Here is a 23913-nt window from a genome sequence, read left to right as displayed (position 1 = left end):
TATTTGAGACAGAATCTAGCCTAGTCCAGGCTGGCTTAAACCTGCTATGTAGCCAAGGCTAGTCTTGAACTCCCCCTGCCTGCACATCTTGAACAATGGGATAACAAATATGTGCCACCACACCCCTTTCATGGCGACAGTCTTTAAGCATAGTAAACTGCCAGGGAAGGTATTCTCTGCTTGGATCCCTACTGCATCTTCACTAACAGATCACACACAGAATTTACCTAAATGTGTTTTGTAAATTAATAGATAGATCCTTGTATTTACAAAGATTATCAGCACCATTGTTACATCAAAGCTATGGGAAAACAAATATGTGATCAGCCAGTGGAGTATGTAAAAACAACAAACAAAAATCCTAGGCAAGGGCCTTTGGGTAATAGTAATTAAAGATCAGGCGAAGGAAGAAGAGAAGAGATTGGTGAAAAGGAGCCTGAGAGGTAGGAATTAAAATAGGCTGATGTGCTGGAACTGAGGAACAGGCTTCAAGGAAGAAGTGGTAAGACTGTTTCTTTTCCCTGAACAAATGTCACCTTGGGACAGGCATGGAGGTGTGGACATCCTTTATCCCTGATTCACAGAGGTAAGGAAACCCAAGAAGCTTCTCAGAGAGCAGTGGAGCAGGGGCTTGCTAACGGGGTGTTCTAACGGGGCCTGCCTCTGAAGAGGGTGCTGAATGGGGAGAATACCCAGAAATGAAGGAGAATGGGATGGAAAGAGAAGGGCAGCTCAACTGCACAGGAAGCTTGGCTGCCCGGAGTCGGGGTTCTTCTGCAATAAACCAGGATGCAGGGGTCACATTTGAAGTCTTTGAATGGAGCAGCACATGTGGGAGTCAATGCTAGGGAGACAGTGGCACAGCGGAGAAGTGAAGGACAGAAAATGATTATCAACTCACAGACCATCATAGGCAGGTGTGCTCCTTTGCGAACCTGGAGTTCAGCCCACCGGAAGCTGCAGAGGTTCCCCAGTGAGCATATTTGAGGAGCTGAGGGTGTGAATTGTCATCCTTGGGCCTTCACCAGCTGGAGGTTCCGGGAAGCAGTGGTAACTATTGGGTACTTCCAGTGAAACTGTTATACGGAGCCCAGGCATCAACAGTAAGGAGCCAAAGTGCCGCTGTCCTAGGTGGCGGTGCCTAGCAGAACCTTCCAGGGCTCCAGTGGCATTTGTTACAGAGGCCTTGGCACAGGCCCCGGAGACTAAAATGAGAACCAGATCATTTGGCCTCAAGCTCACGAGGTTCCCAATGGCAACTGAGAATTCAAGAGAACTCTCAGCAGTAGCTTTTAGGGACACTGGCTAATCAGCATGGGAGAAGCTAGGATAGGAGATCTAACACCAACCCACAGTGCAAAGACTTCCTTTAGTGACCTTAGAGGAGGGGCTCTCCGGGTTCAGGTTAGTGAAGGTGCAAATGTATGAGGTGGTAATTTAGGGACTTGCTACATGCTAGTTTAGAAGCTTTAGGGAAGGTTCTAGAATCTAGAATTAAAGGCTACAAAGCATGGCTGTATGTCTTCTACAGGGGAGGCATCTGCCATCTGCTGTCTCACTGTGTCAACCTTTGAAGGTGCTGCTCATCTCCCAAGCCAGGTGGATGACATCTCTCTTGCAGCTGGAGCACACGCCCTGGCCAGGCTTCTGGCTAAGACTTCTGGTGGTGTGACTGTGGCTAGTTGATTTGCATGAAGTTGTGGTCTAGCCTCCTGGCAGAGAAATGCTTCTCGGGAGAGAGGCAGTGGGAAAGGAAGGTGTGGAGTGGGGACATTCTAAAGTCAACATGGTACTGGATGGCATATTTGGTATAAAAAATAGTGTGGCTGGCCCTAGAAAGAAGGGCTACATAGAAAAACACGAAGTTGTTAAGCACAAAGCTGTTAAGCCTAAGTCCTTACCATACAGTAAATGCTGGCTTGGGTCTCCCAAGCAACAAACATCAAAGAGGAGAGAGCATTAGCTTGCAAGGATAACAGTGCTGATAGAGAAACTTGGAAGTCTCCATAAGGCGGTGGTTTTCAACCTGTGAGTTGTGACCCCTCTGGGGTCACATATCAGATATTTACATTATGTTTCATAACAGTAGCAAAATTGCAGTTACGAAGTAGTAATGAAACAATTTAGTGATTGGGAATCGCCATACATGAGGAACTACACTGAAGGGTCACAGCATTAGGAAGGTCGAGAACTACAGACAGCAAGAGGACCTCAAGGATTTCAGGAAGAGAGTTGTTGGCGGGCACATCTGGAAGGTCACCCAGGCACTTTCAGGAAAACTGGGAGACTTTGGGCAGGAAAGAGAGTCACCTGAGAGGTTCTCAGTAAGGAAACAGAAGTAAGGGCCAGGGAATTTGAACCAGTAACATCCGTCAAACCTGCAGGCACCTATGAGTGTACAAGAAATTGGTGCTTTTCCTGGAAAATGGGAAGCATGCACGATGGCCCAAGAATGAAACAAGCTACAACCTGGGTTTCAGCGATACTGTGTTTAGCTTTAAGTCTCTCTCTCTCTCTCTCTCTCTCTCTCTCTCTCTCTCTCTCTCTCTCTCTCTCTCTCTCTCTCTCTTTCTGTGTGTGTGTGTGTGTGCATGTGCATATGTGTGCATGTGTGTGTGTGTGTTTGCAAGCCATGTGAAATGTGGAGGTCAGACCACAGCTTGCAGGAGTCAGTTCTCCTCATCCACCCTGTGGGACCTGGGGATCGAACTTGGGTTGTCAGGGTGTTGGTGCCTTTAACTGCTCCACCATCTTGTTGGCTCTCTTTTTACTTATTTCTCTTTTTAAAAATGCTTTTTAAAAAAAAAGTTGGCGGAGACAGGATCTCAGATAATTCAGCTGGCTCCAATTCCCTGTGTAGCTCAGCCTGGCCATGACTCTAAGACTCTAGACCCTTTTGCCTCCACATCCCAGGTGCTGGGATTAAAGGTATGTGCCACACAGTGGGTTGCTCTGGTTTCTTAAAATGTCATGGAAAATGAAACAACTTTTAAAACGTGGAGCTAAACTTTAAAAAAGAAAGAAAATATAGCCATCAAGAAAACTGAAAACGGGAGTCGTCATCGCATAAGTACTTGTTCGAGGAAAGAGGAGAGAAGAGTAAGAGAGTTGGAGTGGTAAGCAGGGTCTCTCTCCCTCAAACAGCAGTTCCAGAAAGCAGAGCGGTGGGCAGTCAGCAGCCTTTGAGGGCAACCTCCTAGGATGGAGCTCTGCCTGGCAGGAATTCAGTCAAATGTTCAATCAGACAATGGGATAAAATACATTTTATTCGATCTGGTCTCAAAAAATTACCTTTCATACCCTCTGCTGTATCCCAGAAGTTGCTAGAGCATGCACCCCAAAACAAAGGAGTAAGCTGGTGTGTGTGTGTGTGAGAGAGAGAGAGAGAGAGAGAGAGAGAGAGAGAGAGAGAGAGAGAGAGAGAGAGGTCTATAACCCTAACACTCAGAAGGCTGAAACAGAAGGCCAGCATGAGATACAAAACAAGACCAGACTAAAAACAAAAACAAAAAGATGGAAAACCAATCAACCAAATCAACCCCAAATTCCCCACAAAACCTACAACAACCAAAGCAATCCCTTCCTCTTACTAAAACCAGGTTAGAAAGTAAAGGGAGTGACTAAGAGAAATCCCACACAAGACAAGATGGGGTGGACATTCAGTGAACCGTGACGTGATGGAAAATCAAGAATTCAGGCTGACAGCCGTGCTATAGCCACAGGGGCCTGTGACCAGGCTGGAGCAGTCTGCTAGGGACTTAGGAAGGAAGCAGAAACAATGCCATGGTTTACTGTGTATTAAATGACTTGTTTATTTTTTGAAAAGGTTATTATGTAGTCAAAGCTGACTTTGAACTCACCAGGCAAATAAGGTTGGCTTGGAACTCCTCACCTCTTACCTCTACCACTGACACGCTGGGATTCCAGGTGTGCACCAACAACTGCACCTCACCTGAAACTTTTGTTTTGTTTTGTTTTTTGTTTTCGTTTATGTGTGTGAAATAACTGAGGGATGTTAAGAAAATTGGTGGAGAGTTTGGGGTTCAGCTATCAAAAAACCACAGCTGTGGGGTCCTTAATAATGGGATCCACTTAACTTGCAGTAAGAGGAACGCAGGCAAAGAAGAGCATGCCTAGTGCATGTCTGTTAAAACTGGTGCTGAGTCAGTCACATCACCTCCCCTCCACCCTGGTTGCCAGAACTTGGTGACAAGGTTACATCTAATAAGATGACCACATGGGATAGTTAGAGCAGTAAAAGGAAGAAAGAGCGAGCATATGTGTATGTATCATACATCAATCAATAATTAACAGCCCTTTTCTCAATATTTAAAGTCTTCCTGAGAGGACAGCCCATGGGAATTGAATAAATATATTTGTAGGTTTTGTTTAGTAAAATATACTTACTTAAATACATAATCTTAAGTAGACAGCTTGATGACGTTTTACAAAGTCAATTAATGTGCACTGTGACCTGCCACGCCACGCCACGCCAAGAAACTTAAGTACCCTATAGCTTGGAGTTTGGCTCAGTCTGAGAAGGCACTGAGTTCCATCCCTGAAACCTACTGGGCGAAGAAAACAGACTTCCTGACATTTTTCCTCTGACTTTCACTGGTACATTTTGGCACGCTCCCACACCCATCACTCAATAAATAAGTAAACAAGAAAGGAAAAGGAGATTAGCTAAATATGGTAAAGCAAGGTGAGGTGGAAGAATTGGGGGGGGCGGAGTGCAGCAAGGTGGGGGCGGAGCCTTGGCCAGCCAATTAGCGCGAGGGGGCGTGGTCACGCAGAGACCACCCCCCCCGGGGCACACAACTGGGGCGGGGCTCCTGGCCAGCCAGTTAGCACGAAGAGGCGTGGCCACAGGAGGCCTTTGGGGACGACCTAGACCAGGCGTAGGGCTCCCGTCCTGGACCAACAGAGCTCAGAGGCCCGCAGAAGGTTCTGGATCGCCAAGAAGGAATCTGGTGCAAAAACCAGCTCCTTGAATAAGGAGGAGGCTTCCAGACACTTGGGGGCCCCTGAATTTAGACAGGGGAGGGGCTGCGTGGCGCACGCGGCGTCGGGGCGGGGCCGGCGCTGGCCAAGATGGAGACGAATGTGTTCCGGTTTCGAGATGCCCGCGCTGCTCCGGATCCGGTGCTGGAGGCCGAGCCGGTGGCCTTCGGCTCGCAGCCGGTTCCGCTGGTGCTGGACAACGGATCATTCCAGGCTCGCGCCGGGTGGGCGTGCCCCGGGCCGGATCCGGGCCCCGAGCCTCGCCTGCAGTTCCGCGCCGTGTGCGCGCGCGGCCGTGGCGGGGCGCGCGGCGGGTCGGGGCCGCAGGTGGGCAACGCGCTGGGCAGCCTGGAGCCGCTGCGTTGGATGCTGCGCTCTCCCTTCGACCGCAACGTGCCGGTCAACCTGGAGCTGCAGGAACTGCTGCTGGACTATAGCTTCCAGCATCTGGGAGTTTCCTCGCAGGTGACTGCGGGCTGGGCGGGACGTCACTCCAGGCAGTCTAGTACTAACCGCTTCCGTGCGTCTGCCCTGTGCTGGGAGTTAAGGTGTGAGGGTACACTTGAAGATAGAGCTCACGTGATTATTAACAGTTTGGCCTAATAAGCTTGAACTGAGCGGGGAGTAGTGTCACACACCTAATTTAATGTTAGCACTCCGGAAGCAGGGGCAGGCAGATCGCTGTGAGCTCGAGGACAGCCAGAACTGTTACACCAAAACACCCTATCTCAAAAAACAAAGAAATCCCAAACAAACAATAAGCTTAAATTGACTATACCTTAATGCTTTCCAAAACTGAAATGTGTGCCTTATAATTGGTTTTGATCACCTTTTTGAAGATTTATTTCAAATTATTTCAAAATTGTATGTGCGAGTGTGTTTGTGTACCAGCCTTAGGTCTGGGACCGTCTGCAGCTGGAGTCAGGTGGTTCAGAGTGGGCCTGATGAGGGTGCTGGGAAACAAACTTGGGTCCACTGCTCCCAATCTCTCCAGCCCCCATTAGGTTTTTAATTAGAGCTCTAAAACAAATTCAGCCTTGCAGCTTGGATTTGGGGTTATTTTTGTATTTCATGCATGTTCTGCCGTCATTCATCTGTTTGTGCTTCTCTTTCAAAGTAGGGCTGCGTTGATCATCCCATAGTTTTGACAGAGGCCGTGTGCAACCCACTCTATTCGCGCCAAATGATGTCAGAGCTCCTTTTTGAGTGCTACAGGATCCCGAAGGTTGCCTATGGGATAGACAGCCTCTTCAGCTTCTACCACAACATGCCCAAGAATGCTCTTTCCAACGGCCTCATCATTTCATCCGGCTACCAGTGTACACACATTTTACCCGTCTTGGAAGGAAGGTGAGTTGTGCTTGTGGCATTTAAGAAGCCTTGATTGAGGACCTACTGGAAAACTGGAATGGAAAGATACCTATTGGGAATGTCTGTCAGGCGCTAGATAACCTGAACTGAATTTAGCTCAGACCTACATCAGTGTGTGGCTTCATACGGTATTTTACCTGTCCTTTGGGGCCTCCTTGAGGGAGTTCAAGTGTCCAACTGACAGTTATATAATTTTATAATTCTTATTTATGGGAAATAGCACAGTATCTACCCATAGTAGACATTCAGTAAACTTTTTTATTTATGGTTTTTCGAGCAGTAAACATGTTTTGAGTACCTTATTTGAATATATTTATTTCTCTCTTTAACCCGGCAGTGGTGGCACATGTCTTTAATCCTCACATTGGGGAGGCAGAGGTAGGTGGTCCCAGGGATTGAACCTCAAAGCCCTCAGCCTTTACAACAAGCACCTTTGTCAGCAGAGCAATCTCACTGTCTCTTGAATACATTTAGTTTAGATCATCTTGGTATTCTGGAGTCATTTTTTTGTTTTTTAGGACAGACTGTTCTGGAACTCGCTTTGTAGACCAGACTGGCCTTGAACTCACAGAACTCTGCCTGCTTCTGCTGCTGGGATTATAGGCGGGATTATAGGCGTGCACCACCACGCCCAGCTTCTGGAGTCATTTTTTAATTAAGAATATTTGCATTGTAAACTCTTTATTTTCGGTTATATTGTCTAACCCATAAAGGCAGTTGTGGAAATTCTCAGAGTTGAATAAAAGGCAGGTAGTTCTAATCTGTTCCTGTCTCAGAGTTTAGTTTTATTTTCTCTTGTGAGATGAGGTTCCCTTTGTGACCCTAAAGGTTTCCTATATAAAGTAGTGTGTACCACAGGCAGCAGTTCTGCCTCCAGAGCTGGATGCTTGGATTTGCAGCCCTGCGAAAGTGAGACTCATGCCCCTGCATGTGCTTACACATCTAATAAAATGCCCTTGGAACTGGCATGCTTGACCCTGTTACTTGTAGGCTGCTTGACTCTAGGACCACCCACCTCCCAGAGGTACAAGCTGAGCCACTATCAATATCTTGCTTTGGAATGTGTGTTTATTCTGTTGAACTGTCTTTTTTTTTTCTTGGTTTCCCCCCCCCCCCCCCCCCCAAGACAGGGTCTCTGTATAGCCCTGGCTGACCTGTCCTGGATCTCACTATGTAGATTAGGCTGGCTTGGAATTTAAGACATCTGCCTGCCTCTTAACTCCCAAATGCTGGGATTAAAGGCGTAAGCCACCTTGAGACTCTGGTCAGAAGTTAAAGGGCCACGTGTCTGGGTGTGCGGTAGGGATTCTGGCCGTTGGTAATGCACCAAGGGACTCTTGCTGATGTGAGCTTTAGGTGCCCCAGCTTCCACTATTCTGCCTCTTTGCATTCATTTCCCCTGCTTTCCCCAAGATATTCCACATTTTGTCTTTTATGCTGTACATACTTTCAGTGTTGTTCTTTCCTACTTTGGTGTAGGCTGGATGCCAAAAACTGCAAGCGCATCAATCTTGGAGGAAGTCAGGCGGCTGGCTACCTGCAGCGGCTCCTCCAGCTGAAGTACCCGGGGCACCTGGCAGCCATCACGCTCAGCCGCATGGAGGAGATCCTACAGGAGCATAGCTACATTGCTGAGGACTACGCGGCAGGTGATACAGGGGACCTTGCTCCAGTTTTCCAGCTCTGTTGACCTTTGAGGGTTCTTCGCGTGTTGCCAGTGTGGCCCTTGCTTGCCCAGCATCCATCTCCCCTTTTGCTGTTCACTCTGTGAGATTAGCCAGTGAACTAATTGCCATGAGCAGGTTCCCTTCACACACCATAGCTTTATAATGTGCCTCTGGTATAGCTTTCAGCTTGTTTTAAAAGTTAGCATTTTTGAGAGAGGGAGGACGGTGTGCCACCTTAAAAAGTTTGAGACCAGATGGGCATGACAGTGCACGCCTTTAACCCCAGCACTCAGAAGGCAGAGGCAGTTGGACTTCTGAGTTCAAAGCCAGCCTGGTCTACTGAGTGAGTTCCAGGACAGCCAGTACTACACAGAGGAGAAACCTTGTCTCTACAAAACAAAAAAAGGTTTGAGATCAATTGAAATTGCTTTAGCCAACGTCCTTAGAGTGATGTAAGAATAGCTCTCAGGTTTCAACAGATCTTGAGTTTTTATTTTTGAGGCAGTCTCCTTACATAGTCCAGACTAGCCACTGCTCCAGTGTAGCCTCCTGTTCCTGCCTCGGCCTCTAAGTATCCTGAACTTCTGATTGTATTTGTTTTGATGTTCTTTTGGTTACTATATTGCTTATTATACAAATGTGACAAATAATGTTTTCCTTACAAATGTAAATGATTCAGATAAAACCCAAGAATTGTGGTTAGTAGCTCTAGTAAGATACTCTTTCCCACAGTTTGTGACTGGGCTTTCTTGTAGTCACTAAAGATACTGGCCTTCAGCCGACCACTGCAGAGCTTTGGAAAGGCAAAAATAGTATAATGCCTTTTTTTTAATTTTTATGCTTTGAACAGAAAGCTTATTTGGTCTACTCTAAGGACAGAGTGGTAGAAGGTAGCAAGAGTACTGCCACACCCAGATGTCATTATCTTTGAAGATGGCTCATTGGGTAAATGTGCTTGCTTCCAGAACCCACAAAGTGGAAAGAGGGAACCAACTCTAGCAAGCTGTCCTCTGACCTCATGTGTACGCCTCACATATACACGAATGTTGAAAAGATTGAGGGTGGGGATGTAGCTCAGTGGTAGAGAGTACTTGCTGTCCCGGCTTCCATCCCTAGCTTAGAATGAATCAGACGTTAGCAGAGTTGGCCTTCCCAGCACTGGAAGGTAGAGGTGAGATCGGAGGATCAGACATACAAGGTCATCTTTACCTCACGGTGAGTTTGAGGCCAGCATAGACTATGTGAGACCCTGTTTCAGAAGGAGCCAACCTGGAGGGTGGAGAGCTGGCTCAGAGCACTTGCTGCTCTTGCAGAGGACCTGGGTTCAGTTTGGAGCACCCACATAGTGGCTCACTACCGTACCTAATTCTGCTTCCAGGGCATCTGCTGGCCTCCATGGGGATCAGACGTGTGCACAGTGTCCTTAACACACAAATAGGCAAACTTAAAAACCAACCACGCACAAGTACGCAGAAAACCCAGCAAAGAAAATAAAAACAAAGCCCAACCCTAATTGTGGTAGAAACCATAGAACATAAAATTTACAATCTGCCTTTTTTCCTCTCTCTCTCTCTTTAAAATCTTTTGTATTTTTGGACAGTCTCCCCATGTACCCCCATTTTGACATCAAACTTGCGACTCTCCTGCCTCAGCTTCCCAATCGTGAGGTTCATCTTAACTGTGATGGGGTAGCTGAGTGGTGGTTACAAGCTGTGTGTTCAGAACACCTTTGTTAAGCACCTGTGGTCCATGAGGCACAAAGAAGTTGGGGAGCTAGACATAGAAAGAAAGTTGTGGGTTCCCTTTCCTTCCTATACTTTGATACTAGGTTAGCATTTATTTATCTATCTATCTATTTATTTATTTATTGCTTTTATTTATGAGACAGGGTCTCACTAAGTAACTATGTAATCCTAGCTTACAACCCTGTCACTCCAGATGCAGGGGATCTCATGCCCTCTTGTGGCTCCCATGAACATTGCATGCATGTGGCACACAGACATATATGCAGGCAAAAATCATTCCTACACATAACATAAAATAAATTTAATAGCATTTAATTCTGTGAATTCCCCTTTTCGGCACTGCTGTTGTGATTGTGTCCCATGAATGTTGATAGATTTTCATTTTTGTTGAGTTTAATATTTTCTAATTTCTTCAAGATTGCTTCTTTAAGTGATTGTTTAGAAATATGTTGCAAGACACCTTTCTGTGATTTATCTTTGGTTTAATTCCACTATGGTGAAAGCACGTTATTTGATGTCAGCTAAGCTTGTTTATTGTGTGACCCGGCATGTAGTCATATTTGAGGGCATTTGCTTTGCTGCGTGGCAGGGTTCAGGTCTCTGATGGTGATGGTAGTCAACACTGCTATAGCCTTGATACCCCATTCTGCTAGTTCTGTTGATAATTAGGAAGAGTGTACTGGTGTCAGTAGGTGTGATCATGGGTATCTCTATTTCTTCTTTCAGTTCTGTCCGTTGTTTTATTGTTTTTGTTTTTAAATTGAGGACCCGATGTTACGATGCCAGGCAAGCACTCTGTTTCTGAGCTGTCCCCAGCCCCCGTCTGTCAGTGTTTGCTGTTGTCCGGCTTTGTCTTGTTAGCTGCGTGCTTAACATTGTTACGTCTTCCAGTCCCTTGACCTTTTATCATTATTGGTGTCCCTTTTTGAGTCTAGCAGTTTATTTATTTTTTTCTTTGAAGCATACTCAAACATTTAGAGTCACTCTGCCAGGGCGTGGTGAGACACCTTTAATCTAGCACTAAGGAGACAGAGGCAAATGGATCTCTGAGTGTGAGGCCAGCCTCGTTTATTAGTAAGTTCCAGACTAGCCAGGGCTACATAGTGAGATCTGCCTCAAAACAAACAAATATAAATAAATTAAAGACAATCCAGCTTTCTTTTTAATAGGATTTATATGGTTTATCTTTCCATTTATTTAATTAGCAACAGGGTCTCATGTGCTCAGGCTATTCTCAGAACTCCCTGAATGTCTGAGGATAGCCTTGAATTTTTAATCTTCCTGCCTCTACTTCTCAAGTACTAGGATTAGGGGCAGGCACCACCACTCCCTGCTGGCATCCCTTTAGCTCTGTTCTCTATCTGTGTAATTCAGATGAGCTTGTAGTGGTCGTGATATACTAAATGTTCCATCAAGGATGGCATCCAGACCTTGTGTTTCTCAGTAGCACTCTGTGGGTGCGAAGACCATTTGTGTTTGAATTTAGGACTACTGTTTTAATTTTTCTCTTTCTCTCTGACTTTTAGGTTATTGGATTTCCATTTTATTTTATTTTTAGGCAGAGTCTCACTGTGCAGCTCTGACTGGCCTGGAACTCATTATATGGCCCAAGCAGGCCTTGAACTGAGAGATCCTTGAGGCAAAAGGTGGAGTTAAAGGGTGTGTCACCACGCTCCGCCGGGCTGTGTTCTTTCGGTGGTTACTCTAGAGTCTAGGAGTGTAACTTTTTCTCATCTGTGTAGACTCAGTATTGATAACTTCAGGGAAGCAATGTTAGCAGCAGACTTCTTTATGTTTTATGTCAAAGTGCTGAACTTGTGACCACTGAAAGCCCAGCAGACAATAGTGTTTTTATTACTTTTAGTTCATATAAGTGATTCATGAGGCAGTTAGCCTCGTGTGTTTAACAGATTTACTTAAACTCTGGATGTTGCAGCTTCCCTCCTATGTGCTTTCTGTCTGGAGCCCTTCAGAGCGGTCTGTGTGCCCGGGTTTTACGGCTGCGTTTGGTTCCGTGCATTCTGAGTGTGTTAGTGTCACTTGTGCCTGGCCTCGACTTTCTAATTCACTGCTAACAGGGCTTTGGCTCCCTAAAGCCCCCAAACCATTTCTTTGAAGAATTGCAGAAGTGGCGGTGTCCTGATTACTATGAGAACAATGTCCACAAGATGCAGCTCCCGTTCTCTAGCAAGCTCCTGGGCAGCACACTGACGGCTGAGGAGAAGCAGGAGCGGCGGCAGCAGCAGCTACGACGGCTGCAAGAGCTCAATGCCCGGCGTCGGGAGGAGAAGCTGCAGCTGGACCAGGAGCGGCTGGAGCGGCTGCTGTATGTGCAGGTGATGGCAGCAGGGCTTCCAGAATGTTCTCTTCCCTCTGGTTTCCTTGGCTGTAATGTGCAGTGGCCGTTAAGTAACCTTTGGAACTGGAGCCCAGAGCCCAGAGTCCAGAGTCATCAAGATAATCAACATGCATAAAGCAGGTGGTCTGTGCAGACCGCTGCCTCCAGCTCTGTTTAGTGATTTGTTTTGTTGTTTTCGAACTTTTCTACATAAGCGCAGCCTGTGTGGTACACAGATCTTAGGACGGGCATCTCAGTGAGTTTCACAAAGTGACACTGTGCGTGTTGCAGCTCTCAGGCCAAGGAGTAGCACTACCGTCATCTCTTCAGTGACTCCTTCCCCTCAAAGGTGGCCGTGTCTGTGCTGTCTCTCACTGTAGATTAGTTTTCACTTACTAGATGGTGCTCAAACCAGGAAGCAGTGCTAGCTAGTCCAAGACAGTCGGAGAGGAGGGCAGGTGTGAGCCTGGGGTGGGAGCAGGAGGGGTGGTTCTGCTGGGGGCTGGCTAGGGAGCCCCATGAACACACACACACACACTCTCTCTCTCTCTCTCTCTCTCTCTCTCTCTCTCTCCCTCTCCCTCTCTCTCCCTCTCCTCTCTCTCTCTCTCTCCCTCTCTCTCTCTCTCTTCCTCTCTCTCCCCTCCTCACCCCACACCTCTCTGCTGGCTTCTGAGCTTTTTTTTCCAGGTTGATGACTGTGCCTGCTCTGGTTTCAGGAGCTCCTAGAGGACGGCCAGATGGACCAGTTCCACAAAGCTCTGATAGAGCTGAACATGGACTCCCCAGAAGAGCTGCAGTCCTACATACAGAAGCTCACCTTGGCAGTGGAGCAGGCTAAGCAGAAAATCCTTCAAGCGGAAGCCAGCCTCGAGGTGGACGTGGTAGACAGCAAGCCAGAGGTGACTGGGGCCTGGGGAGGGACTCTCCTTGGGTCCTTAGGCTGGACAACAAGTGCCTTTACTCCCTGAGCCATCTTTGCAGCCTTCCACTTTCTCTTTTTGAGAAGGATTTCACATAGCAGCCTGTGTTGGCCTTGAACCTTTGTGTAGTTGCGAATGACCATGAACTCCTGGTCCGCCTGCTTTTACTTCCCCAGTGCTGGGACTCTAAGTGTGAACTGCTACCGTGTCCAGTTAATGTGGTCCTGGGAGTCTAATCTGGGGCTGGTAGAATGCTTGGCAAGCACTCTGTCAGTCAAGCTACCTCTCCAGCCATCAAGGCTGCTTGCTTTAAACTCTTCATTACTGGCATTTTTAGAAAGATACGGTGCTGTGGAAAAGTCAGGGTCAGTGCCGTTTGGTGCTGGGTATAGATAGGGCAGTGCTCCTCAGTGACATCACAGCTGTGTCTGCGACAATGTGGAGCTTGCTTTACAGGCTCCCAGATGGAGTGTCACTGTAGCGTCAACTCTCAGCCTTGCACTCCCTGCCCACTGACAGCTATAGGGCAGCCTTTTAAATCCTTTTCTGCTTATGACCCTGGCTGGATCCAGAGAAATTGTTGCATAACCCAGGTATACAGGTGCAGTTTTGTCACTTGCTAAATGAAAACAAAACTGCATGCTAACAAGAAGGGCGCATTTATTTCTTACATAAGACTGAAATTCTGGCTGAGTGGTGATACAGTAGGATGCAGAGTTCCTCGGTATTCTGTTGAGCAGTGCTCGCTGAGAACACTGCTTTGCATAAGTGTGGGACTGGCCTGCTTTGGGTGCTACAGTCTAGGGAAGAGGGGACCTCTGCTTCCCTCACTGTCACCAGGCACCCCAGACCAACAGCTACTGAACCACTGGGCATTTTCATTCGCTTTTCCAGGCTGCATGCTATGTTCAGATGAGAGCTGGCTTTCTGGAACTCAAAACTGTGTCGTCTGTTGCACATTCATCTATTAACTTGGTAGTTAGACTTGAAAGTGTCACAGGTCAGGTGCAGGCAATGGATTTTGAATCCAAAGGAAAAACAAGCAGCTGAAATGGGATTCCCGGCAGTTGGGGCCCTGCTTCCCTTTGTTTCTTACCTGTAGATTTTCTAGCAGATAGTTATGTGCTGTGCTTCCAGCATCCCCCCATCTCATCTCAGTACTTCTGTATCTTGTCTTGCTCTGGGGCCATACAGGAAGTCTCTATAGACTTGAGGAGGTTTCAGACATGTTTCAAAGCTTGTTTTAGGGGGCTGGGGAGATGGCATTGATCCCTCAAGCATGAAGAGTGAGTTTGGATACCCAGTACTCAGACTGGGCGTGATGGAGTGTGCCTGTAATCCTAGCTCTAGGGCGGCAAAGACAAGAGGATCCCCAGAGCTCACTGACTAGCCAGTCTAGCCAAACCAGGGAGCATCAGGTTCTGGGAGAGACTGTCAAAAAGTACAATGGAAAGCCAGGCGGTGGTGGTGCACACCTTTAATCCCAGCACTTGGGAGGGAGAGGGAGAGGCAGAGGCAGGCAGATCTCTGTGAGTTCAGGCCAGTCTGATCTACAGAATGTGTTCCAGGACTGGCTCTGTAACTGGCTCTGTAGCTACTGGAAAACCCTGTCTCAGAAAAAAAAAACAAAAAAAAAAAACAAAAAACAAAACAAAACAAAAAAACCCTTAAAAAAAAAAAGGAGAAAGGAAGAAAAAAGTACTGTGGAGGGGCTAGAGAGATGGTTCAGTTGCTAAGAGCTTTCGGAGGACCTGAGTTCAGTGTTCACTATCAACATTGGGTGACTAATAACTGCCTGTATCTCCAGCTCCCAGAAATCAGATGCCACTGGGCTCCTTGGGTACTGCACACACACACACACACACACACACACACCCAACCTCACAGACATAGACACATAAAGTTTTTTAAAAGTAAGACAGAGAGCAGTAGAGGAAGACACCAGACTTCTGTCTCTCACTGGCCATATGCATGTGCAGTGACCTGCATGCGTGTGCATACACATAAACACACACACGTTGTTCTCTCTCTAGCAAATTTGATGCATATAGTGGTTCTTTGTTTGGACTGCCAGCTTCTAAATAATGACATGGAGGGGCTGGAGAGATGGCTCAGTGGTTAAGAACATTGCCTGCTCTTCCAAAGGTCCTGAGTTCAATTCCCAGCAACCACATGGTGGCTCACAACCATCTGTAGTGAGGTCTAGTGCCCTCTTCTGGCCTGCAGGCATACACAGACAGAATATTGTATACATAATAAATAAATATTTAAAAAAAATAATGACATGGAAACTTTTTATTAATTATGAAAGCTTGGCCTTAGTTTAGGCTTGTTCCCAACTAGCTCTTAAAACTTTAGTTTATATTAATCCTGTTTATATTAATCTATATTCTGTCACATGGCTTGTTACCTCTCTTCAGTACTTTTATGCCCAGCTTCCTCTGAGTCTCCCTGGTGATCCTTCACCTCCCAGATTCTTCCCAGAGTTCTCAGTTCTACCTGGAAGTCCTGTCTATCCTCTCCTGCCTCGCTATTGGCTACTTAGCTCTTTAGTAAACCAATCAGAAGGTGCCTTAGGCAAGTGAGGTGAAACAGACGCATCTTCGCAGTGTGCAGAGAGCTTACGTCACCACAGATGCAGCAGACCCCTTAGCATCAGAGAGCAGAGCAGTTAGAGTCCCCGTCCTGGGTAAGGGTGGCCGTGACACTGGCTGACCTGTTCTGCCCTTAGTCTTTCCCACCAGTGTGATTCAGTTAGAATGAAGTGGGTAGGTATGGGCACTCCAGCTGTGGCATGGAGGCTGAACCAGTGATGCAGCTGGAGTTTCCACCAGCATCTTCTCGTGTGTTCTTCCCACCGAGCAATCCATTGGATTGATAATGCTGTTAATGCTGGATTATCCATGAGAATGCTATGCGGACTAGACCTTGGACTTGTTAACTCTCTCTCTCTCTCTCTCTCTCTCTCTCTCGCTCTCTCTCGCTCTCATGCTGCAGCTCTGGCTGTCCTGGGATTCGCTCTGTAGACCAGGCTGGCTTCAAACTCCATTTGCCTCTGTCTCCCAAGTAATGGGATTGACACACCTAACCTTGTTGTTTTTAAGTTGTTGTTGTTGTGTGGTCATGTGCGTGCGTGCGTGCGTGCGTGCGTGCGTGTGTGTGTGTGTGTGTGTGTTTGCATGCTGTAGCACATAAACGTGAAGGTCAGAGGACAGTTTTTGAGAGTTAATTCTCTCCTTCCCCTTTGTAGGTTTCAGGGATTGAGCTCAGGTGGTCAGTTTGGTGGCAAGCTCTCTCACCCTTTGAGCCGTCCTGCTGGCCGTCGTTTAGCCTTTTGTTAACTCAACATCCCCACCCCCTCCAGTGTGAACTGCTCTGAGGAGTGTTTAGTTTTCAGACAGGTGTTTGGAATGCTGGCTGAGACCCCATCCGTTTTCAGGGTAGAATCAGAGCTGAGATTTGCTGGCGACCAGTTTCTCCACTGTTTGATTACTGCTGTGTTCTGTCCTCAGACTCCTGACCTGGAACAGCTGGAGCCCTCCCTGGAGGATGTGGAGAGTATCAATGATTTCGAGCCCTTGTTCTCAGAGGAAGCACCCGAAGTGGAGAAGCCAGTCCCCGCAGTCCAGGTTTGATCACTGCTACCACACATGCATTGTGAAGTTGTTGACATACGTGACCGGCCCAGGCTGCTCCTCTGGGAGCCTTGCAAACCGCAGCTGTGCTTCAGCAAGGGCACCAGTACTCCCAGTGTCAGCCAGAGGCTTTCCCTGGTGGTTGTTGGAGGGGCCAGCGCAGGGCCCCCTGAATGTGAGCGACTGATAGCAGAGGTATCTGTCTAGTGACTGAGGTCTCCAGACCCACAGACTGGCTCTCGGTGGTTTCCTTTACATTTTAGCCAGTATTATCATCCCTGCTAGGATCTGTGCCTCTTGTCATGATGGTGGCAATATAAACTGACTGTACAAGAGCCGTGGGAGGGAGGAGGTGCCGAACCAGGATGGGGAGAGACAAGATCTTCCCGTCTGGGCTTCTTCACTGTTCTTCTCCAGAGTCCCGCCTGCAGCTTGGGCACAGCAGTGTGTAGGGATTTGTCATTCTGAGGTTGAGCAAAGGTGGAAGGCAGGGTCTTGAAGTGAAGAGAGCTGAAGCGGGGTGGTTCCAACCTGGACAGGGAAGCTGGGCTGGAGAATTAATCTGAGAGAACTGATAGCCGAGGGGACTGTCATTATGGCCTAAAATCATCTCTTAAACCTTGGGTTTGAAGCCCGTGTTTAACTTGGCAGCGTATCATCAGCTCTTCGTTGGGACAGAAAGGATTCGTGCTCCGGAAATTATCTTCCAGCCATCTCTCATAGGAGAAGAGCAGGCGGGGATTGCAGAGACCCTTCATTACGTCCTGGACAGGTCAGTGGGGGACCACCCAATCCTCACCCGAGCCTCTTCCTGGGTTTTGCCTGGGAAAGGTGACTGATGGGCATGGGAAGATCTGTAGCTCTCTCCATCGCTGGCTCTACTCAGGTAGTCTGCTCTGACCCGGGCTTGCAGGGAGGACAGGTCTGAACTCCCCCCGTTTGTGAGCTCTGCAAACTTAACCTTTGAGTCTGAGCAACAGAGACAGTGCACCCTGGCTTTCATGTGAAACTTGACATTGTTAAAAGCCAGTGACTGTTTGACTTAGGTATTTGTTGAGCCAGGGGCTCCTTATGTACTCAGTGACCTTGAGATTTTCAGAGAAGCTGGGATCATAAGTGTATACTACCATACCCAGCAAGACTAGTGATTTTTTAAGTTTAATTTTTAAATTATTGGGGGGGGGGATATGTATACATGAGTGCAGGGACCTCTTGAGTCCCCTGCAAAAGCAGTGTGTAGTCTTAGATTTGTGTGTTTCTCCTGCATGTATGTATGTGGCATTGGATCCCCTGGAACTGGAGCTACAGATAGTTGTAATCTATCATGTGAGTGCTAGGAATTGAACCCAGGTCTCTTAACAACCAGTGTGCATGTGGTATGGACTCTTAACCACTGAGCCATCTCTTCAGCCCCAAGACTAGTGTTTTGTTTTCTTTTCTTTTCCATTTTTGTTTTTTCAAGACAGGGTTTCTCTGTGTAGCCCTGGCAGTCCTGGAACTCTCTCTGTAGACCAGGCTGGCCTCAAACTCAGAGATCCACATGCCTCTGCCTCCCTGATGCTGGGATTAATAATGTGTTCTACCACACCCAGCAAGACCAGTGATTTTTAGATCACTCCACAAATACTGCAGTTCTTCCCCTCTTCTTGTAGGCACATGTTTATATAGCGCTTACATTTCTATACGAATGTGCCTGCCACTTGTGCAGGCGGTTCCCACAGTGAGTGTTCTTCACTCCGATTGGGCAGGTGGAGTGTGTGGTTTGTTGCACTCTGGTTGCTTTGGTTACAATAGGTTGGAGCAGTGGCTATTGTGATCCTAAGCATGGCTGCCCTGGTCCTTGGGCTTTCTCCCTGTTCTCTGAAGACTGTCCTGGCTTTCTCCAGCTGACTCTCTCAGCAGGCATGACTTCTTCCTCTCCTCTATCTCCCTTCTCCAGGCAGCTGCTGAGATTTACAGCTTTCCTGCCCTGTGGGTTTTTTTCCCCTACCTCCCAACTTTAATAAAAGGCTTAAAAAAAAGTGTTACAAAAGCAAAACCATTCTAATCTATGGACCGCGAATTGTGGAGCTGTGCACGAAGAGCAGAATACTGGTTTATCCTTTTAATTGTCACGCAGACACTGATAAGTTGACTGCTGTACCAAGAACTTACCTTTCCTGGCCTGTCTACAGCGTGTTCCAGCAGCCAAGCTGGAGTATCCTTTCTGTCTCCTAGGTACCCAAAAGCTGTTCAGGATACCCTGGTCCAGAACGTTTTCCTCACTGGTGGGAACGTGATGTATCCGGGCATGAAGGCCAGAATAGAGAAGGAGCTGCTAGAGATGAGGCCCTTCCAGTCCTCCTTCCAGGTACCTATGCTGCTCTGTGTCGTCTCCTGCCCACTGTGATTTCGTCCAGCCACTGGCTGATGATGAGTGGTGACCGGGATTCTGCAGTCTGTCACCCATTACAGAGGTTCAGCGACTGGCCTTGTCTTTAAGCCACAGTCAGCGGATTCTGGATGGAAATCCTGCTTGTGTGTCATTCTGCTCTTCCATTTAGTCGACAAGATTGAGCATATACTGAAGTTGGAAGAGCATCCTCAGCATAGGAAGATTCTCATCAACCACAGCAAGAGCATCCTAAGTTCTCCCAAGGAGGCGCGTGTTGTCTGATAGTTTACTGATCTCCAGACAGGGTCTGGTTCTTCTGGAGTACCAGGAGTGTGCTTGGTTGACTCTTCTCTGGATAGCTGTTATTTGGGTCATGGGGGAATAGGAAGGAGGCTGAGCTGGGGAGTCATGCGATTAATTTACATTTTAGGAAGATAGTGTGAGATCAGCCTATACGCATAACCAGTGAGTTCAAGTCAGCCTAGATTGCATAGGCTCAGTCTCAAAAAGCTAAGAGAGAGGAGGGAGGGAGAAAGAGAAAGATTTTTTACAAACAGGACAAATTGTATATTTTTTCTTTTGCTTGTTTTATGATATTTGTTATTTTTGTGGTGCTGGTGGCGGAGCCCAGAGCCACGTACCTGCTGTGTAGGCAAGCTGCCAGTCAGCCACAATCCAGTCATGTTTCTTTTAAGTCATTTTAAAGCATTACTAAGTATCAGACAGTTTAAATGAGCCAAAATAAAAATAAAAAATAGAGGCCAGTAGGTGGTGGGTGACTCATGCCTTGGGAGGCAGAGTGAGGTGGATCTCTGAGTTTGAGGCCAGCCTGGTCTACAGAGCGAGTTCCAGGACAACCAGAGCTATTACACAAAGAAACCCTGTCTCAAAAAAACAAAAAAAAAAAAGAAAAAAAGAAAATAGGTTGTAGGGGTGGAGAGATTGTCAGTGGTTAAGAGCACATTCTACTCTTGCAGAGGACCTGGGTTTGGGTCCCAGCACCACATGGCGGCTCACCACTGTCTGTAGGTCAGGTTTCTGGGGATCCAGTGCCTCTTCCAGCCTCCATGAGTACCAGACATGTATATGGTACACATACACACATGCGATAAATAAATCTTTTTTTAAATTTTATTTATTGTGTATACAGTGTTCTGTCTGCATGTACACCTGCAGGCCAGAGGAGGGCATCAGATCTCATAGATGGTTGTGAGCCACCATGTGGTTGCTGGGTCTTGAACTCAGGACCTCTGGAAGAGCAGACACTGTTCTTAACCTCTGAGCCATCTCTCCAGCCCCATAAATAAATCTTTAACAAAATCAAATTGTGGACTCAGTAGTGTTTGTCACCAGTATTATTTGTCTATTTTCAGGACATATTCTTGTCATGTTTATAATTTTAACCAAACAGATTAGTGATAGCTTGTTTTGTGGCTTTTTTTCCACTTTGAGATTATTGTGACAGTTTATCGGTTTGAGCCATTGTTTTCATAGCTGCGTAGCACTCTTGGGACACTGGTGGCACTGCAGTTTTTATAGTCACAGTAGCTGCCACTTACTGAATACTGTGTCAGGCAGAGTGCCAGGCCTGTACTCGCCAGAGCAGGGCTCTCATCTTACCAGATAGCAAGTCTCCTATGCATAGGTCTTTTGTGTGGCAGCCTGGGTAGTCTCATGCCCAAGCTTGCATTTACCTTTCGTTTTTTCTTTTTCCTCCTTCTCCCCTCCTTTTCTTCCTTCTCTCTCTTTTTTGAGACTGGGTCTTGCTTTTTTGCCCAGGATGGCACGGAGTTCATCATACTTCATCTCCCAGTTGTGCCACCCTGCCAAGGCTCCAGGCTTGCACCTGTGCTGCCTCTGTTGCCCGCAGCCTGTGCCCACCTCTGCTGCTGTGGGTGGCCTGTGCTTCATTTCCAGAAATTCCAGATCCACCACTCAAGCTTGAGAACTATGGTTGGCAGATGGGAATTGAGATAAAGACTCCAAAATAGGAGACCTGTTCAGAGCAAGGGCTTTACTGTGACTGATCGGGCAAGGCTAGTTGAGGGGCCTCCTGTGGCTGTTAACTCCAGCCTTGCTCTGCTAGGACATTGGCAGTATCAGAGAGTGCCTGGTCACTCTGCTCTGCCGTAGTGTCTCCCAAGTTCTCTTGTTGCCACGGTCAGTGCTGCCCTGCATCATCCAGGTCACCCCTGTATTTCGATAGTTTTTGATTATCAGCATCACAGAGCAGGGGCCTGGCAGCTGTCCCCTCTGACCTGGAATGGCCTGTCTTTGTCGAGAAGCTAGACCTGTGAGTTTGTGCCTGTGCAACTGTGTGCTCTTTCTGAGAGGCTTAGATTTGTCTGGAGGATGCAGGGACTGTTCCACACAATGGAAGCCTCACCTGGGCCCTTCTGAAAGTTTCTGAGGATGTGGGAATGGGGTGTGGCTGAGCCTGCAGGACCTTCCTCCTTGGGCCTAGAGCTCTGGTAGGAGATACCTTTTCAGAGTGCCTCTGCTTCTTGTTCCAGGTTCAGCTTGCCTCGAACCCAGTGCTGGATGCCTGGTACGGTGCCCGAGACTGGGCCTTGGATCACCTGGAAGACAGTGGAGCCTGGGTCACCAGGAAGGACTATGAAGAAAAGGGGGGCGAGTACCTCAAGGAGCATTGTGCCTCCAACACCTACGTCCCCATCCGCCTGCCTAAACAGGCCTCACGTGCCTCAGAGACCCAGACTTCTGGGAGGGGCTCCGGGGCCAGTGGAAGTGGAGCTGGTGAACAGGCCTAGCGGAGGGGACTCCAAGATGGCTGTGTGCTTCACGCAGGACGCAGGCAGTATCTGGGACAAGGACAGTACCCCACTTCACTCCCTGGGTCCACCAGCTTTGTTTGGCCACGGACTGGATTTCTCCTGGGAGCACAGCAGAGGACAGCAGGTGATCTCCCTCAGTGAAGGACAGAGTGGCCTCTGGCATGAGAACCGCAGGCAAGCTATGGTACCGCTTTCCTTGGCAGTGTGGGAAGACAGCTGGAGGCTGGAAGTGGACAGCATGAGGTGTTTCTCTCGGCACGTGAAAGCCTCTGTTGTTTTCTTTAAAAAACTCTCTGAAGTTATTGGTGTAGTGTGTATTCTTCTGCACATGTGGCAGTTCTGTGACCGCCTCGAATGTTCAAAAGGTGGTGTTGAAGTTGTGGCAGTGGTCATCCTGAGTCTCAGGAGTGGAAAGACCCCACCCACCCCCATCCTCTGCCTGGTGCGTGTCCTGAATGGATAGTGGTGCTTGAGACCCAGTCCTTTTACTGTTTCCTTTGTGGGAACTTTCCCACTAGGAAGCCTGGCCAGAAATGTTTTTTTTCTTCTGGGTTTTTTTTTTTTTTTTTTTTTTTTTTTTTTGGTTTTTCGAGACAGGGTTTCTCTGTAGCTTTGGAGCCTGTCCCTGGAACTAGCTCTTGTAGACCAGGTTGGCCTCAAACTCACAGAGATCCACCTGCCTCTGCCTCCCGAGTGCTGGGATTAAAGGTGTGCGCCGCCACTGCCCGGCCTTTTCTTCTGTTTTGTGGGTTTGTTGGCGCCACGCTCTTTTCAGGCCACTCTGCAGAACTGATGGAGGAGAGTCCATCCCAAGGACTTTCCGTTTGCCAAGTGCCACCTCCCCTGTGCCCAGGCTCTCACTGCACAGCTCAGGCTGGTTTCAAACTCAGTCTTCCTGCCTCAGCCTTCCAGGTGATGCACCACACACCCTGCTAAGCACCCTCTTTTATAGGTTCTTGGTAAGAAATTTAGCTCTCAGACACACTGAAGAACTGAGCCCGGTAGCCCCAGCCAGAGCTGCTAATGGCAGCACAGAATCAGAATCCGGATGTCTGGATCCCAGGGATCCTGAGCGCACTTAGATGACGTACCCACCACACAACCTACTTACTGCCTCATTTAGCTCTGAGTAATCTATCTCCAGTCTTCAGGGACTGAGAAACTGCCGGCCTGAAGGGACGGTGGGGTGTGGGGGGGACCCTGGTGTCCGACCCATGAGTTCCTAAGGCATTTCCTATTGAGTCATCAGCTGTGCTTGGCAGGATGGCTGGAGGAGTCTGGATCAGCCTTCCCAGCACCATCCAGGGCTAGAGATGGGCTAAGCAGGGGCCATCTTGGTCTTCCTTCGGTCTGCAGTTCAGACAGCCCGAGCAGCAAGGTCACGGGACTGCCTTGGAGTCAGGTGGATGGTGAAGGGTCCTGGACAGGCGAGCCTGGGACTTCACACAGTGAAACTCAGTAAGCTGGATTGCTTGCGTTTTAGGTGTTGGTGAACATGGAAGAAGATTGGGAGCTGAGGGAAGGGATGGGCTAGGGGGCTAAGCCATGAGCTCTCTAGTTTTGTCCCCTGTGACACATGCCTGTGACCTTTTGGCCTCCATATGGCACTTAGGGAATCCTGCCCCGTCCCAGAACATGTATACTGTGGGCTTTAAGCCCTAGCTGGTTCCCTTCTAAGCAGCAACATTTCCCTGTGTCTCACACAGTTCAGAGGGTGCTAGGACCTTGGCCTTCAGAGCTTCAAAAGAAGAAACATTGTGTTCTGTCCCCTCTCCTGCTGATAATTTGTCAGAGCAGGCGGCCAGGTGGGAAGTGGTTAAACATACAGGAGGATGTAACTTGCCCCCACCTTGGAGACATCGGCAAAGGAAACATACAAGAGGATGTAACTCTCCCCCAACCCCGGAGACATCGACAAAGGTTCACCAAGTAAGCCCATCTGTCAGTGAGGGAGGAAGGAGGGCTCCTGTGGATCTTGACTGTTCCAGGTACCCTGTGAAAGTAGCGTAGATCATGTGGTGCTTATCTTGTAAGTGGCCTGTTTGACCTAGCATGATGTCA

The 23913-nt window shown here is 48.0% G+C and overlaps 1 protein-coding gene across 1 annotated transcript; it reads left to right on the top strand.

The window, feature by feature from the left end:
• Nucleotides 1-4889: 4889 nt before the first annotated feature.
• Actr5 (actin related protein 5) lies at nt 4890-22154 on the top strand. The gene is made up of 9 exons (XM_038331910.2): nt 4890-5469; nt 6125-6354; nt 7855-8024; nt 11906-12123; nt 12845-13027; nt 16561-16677; nt 17316-17455; nt 18901-19033; nt 21571-22154. The coding sequence occupies exons 1-9, from the start codon at nt 5095-5097 to the stop codon at nt 21826-21828; spliced, it is 1824 nt and encodes a 607-aa protein (XP_038187838.1). The 5' UTR covers nt 4890-5094; the 3' UTR covers nt 21829-22154.
• The last annotated feature ends 1759 nt before the right edge of the window (nt 22155-23913 follow it).

The sequence above is a fragment of the Arvicola amphibius genome, chromosome 5, assembly GCF_903992535.2.
Source record: "Arvicola amphibius chromosome 5, mArvAmp1.2, whole genome shotgun sequence".
In the NCBI taxonomy this organism is placed as follows: Eukaryota; Metazoa; Chordata; class Mammalia; order Rodentia; family Cricetidae; genus Arvicola; species Arvicola amphibius.
Note: the sequence above shows the minus strand (reverse complement) of the source record. Positions and strands in the feature narration are given on the sequence as shown.

Coding starts and splice junctions, on each gene's coding strand:
- Actr5 (XM_038331910.2), top strand. CDS start 5,095: ATGGAGACGAATGTGTTCCGGTTTCGAGATGCCCGCGCTGCTCCGGAT. Junction 16,678..17,315: donor AGCCAGTCCCCGCAGTCCAG/GTTTGATCACTG, acceptor TTGGGTTTGAAG/CCCGTGTTTAACTTGGCAGC. Junction 17,456..18,900: donor CTTCATTACGTCCTGGACAG/GTCAGTGGGGGA, acceptor TCTGTCTCCTAG/GTACCCAAAAGCTGTTCAGG.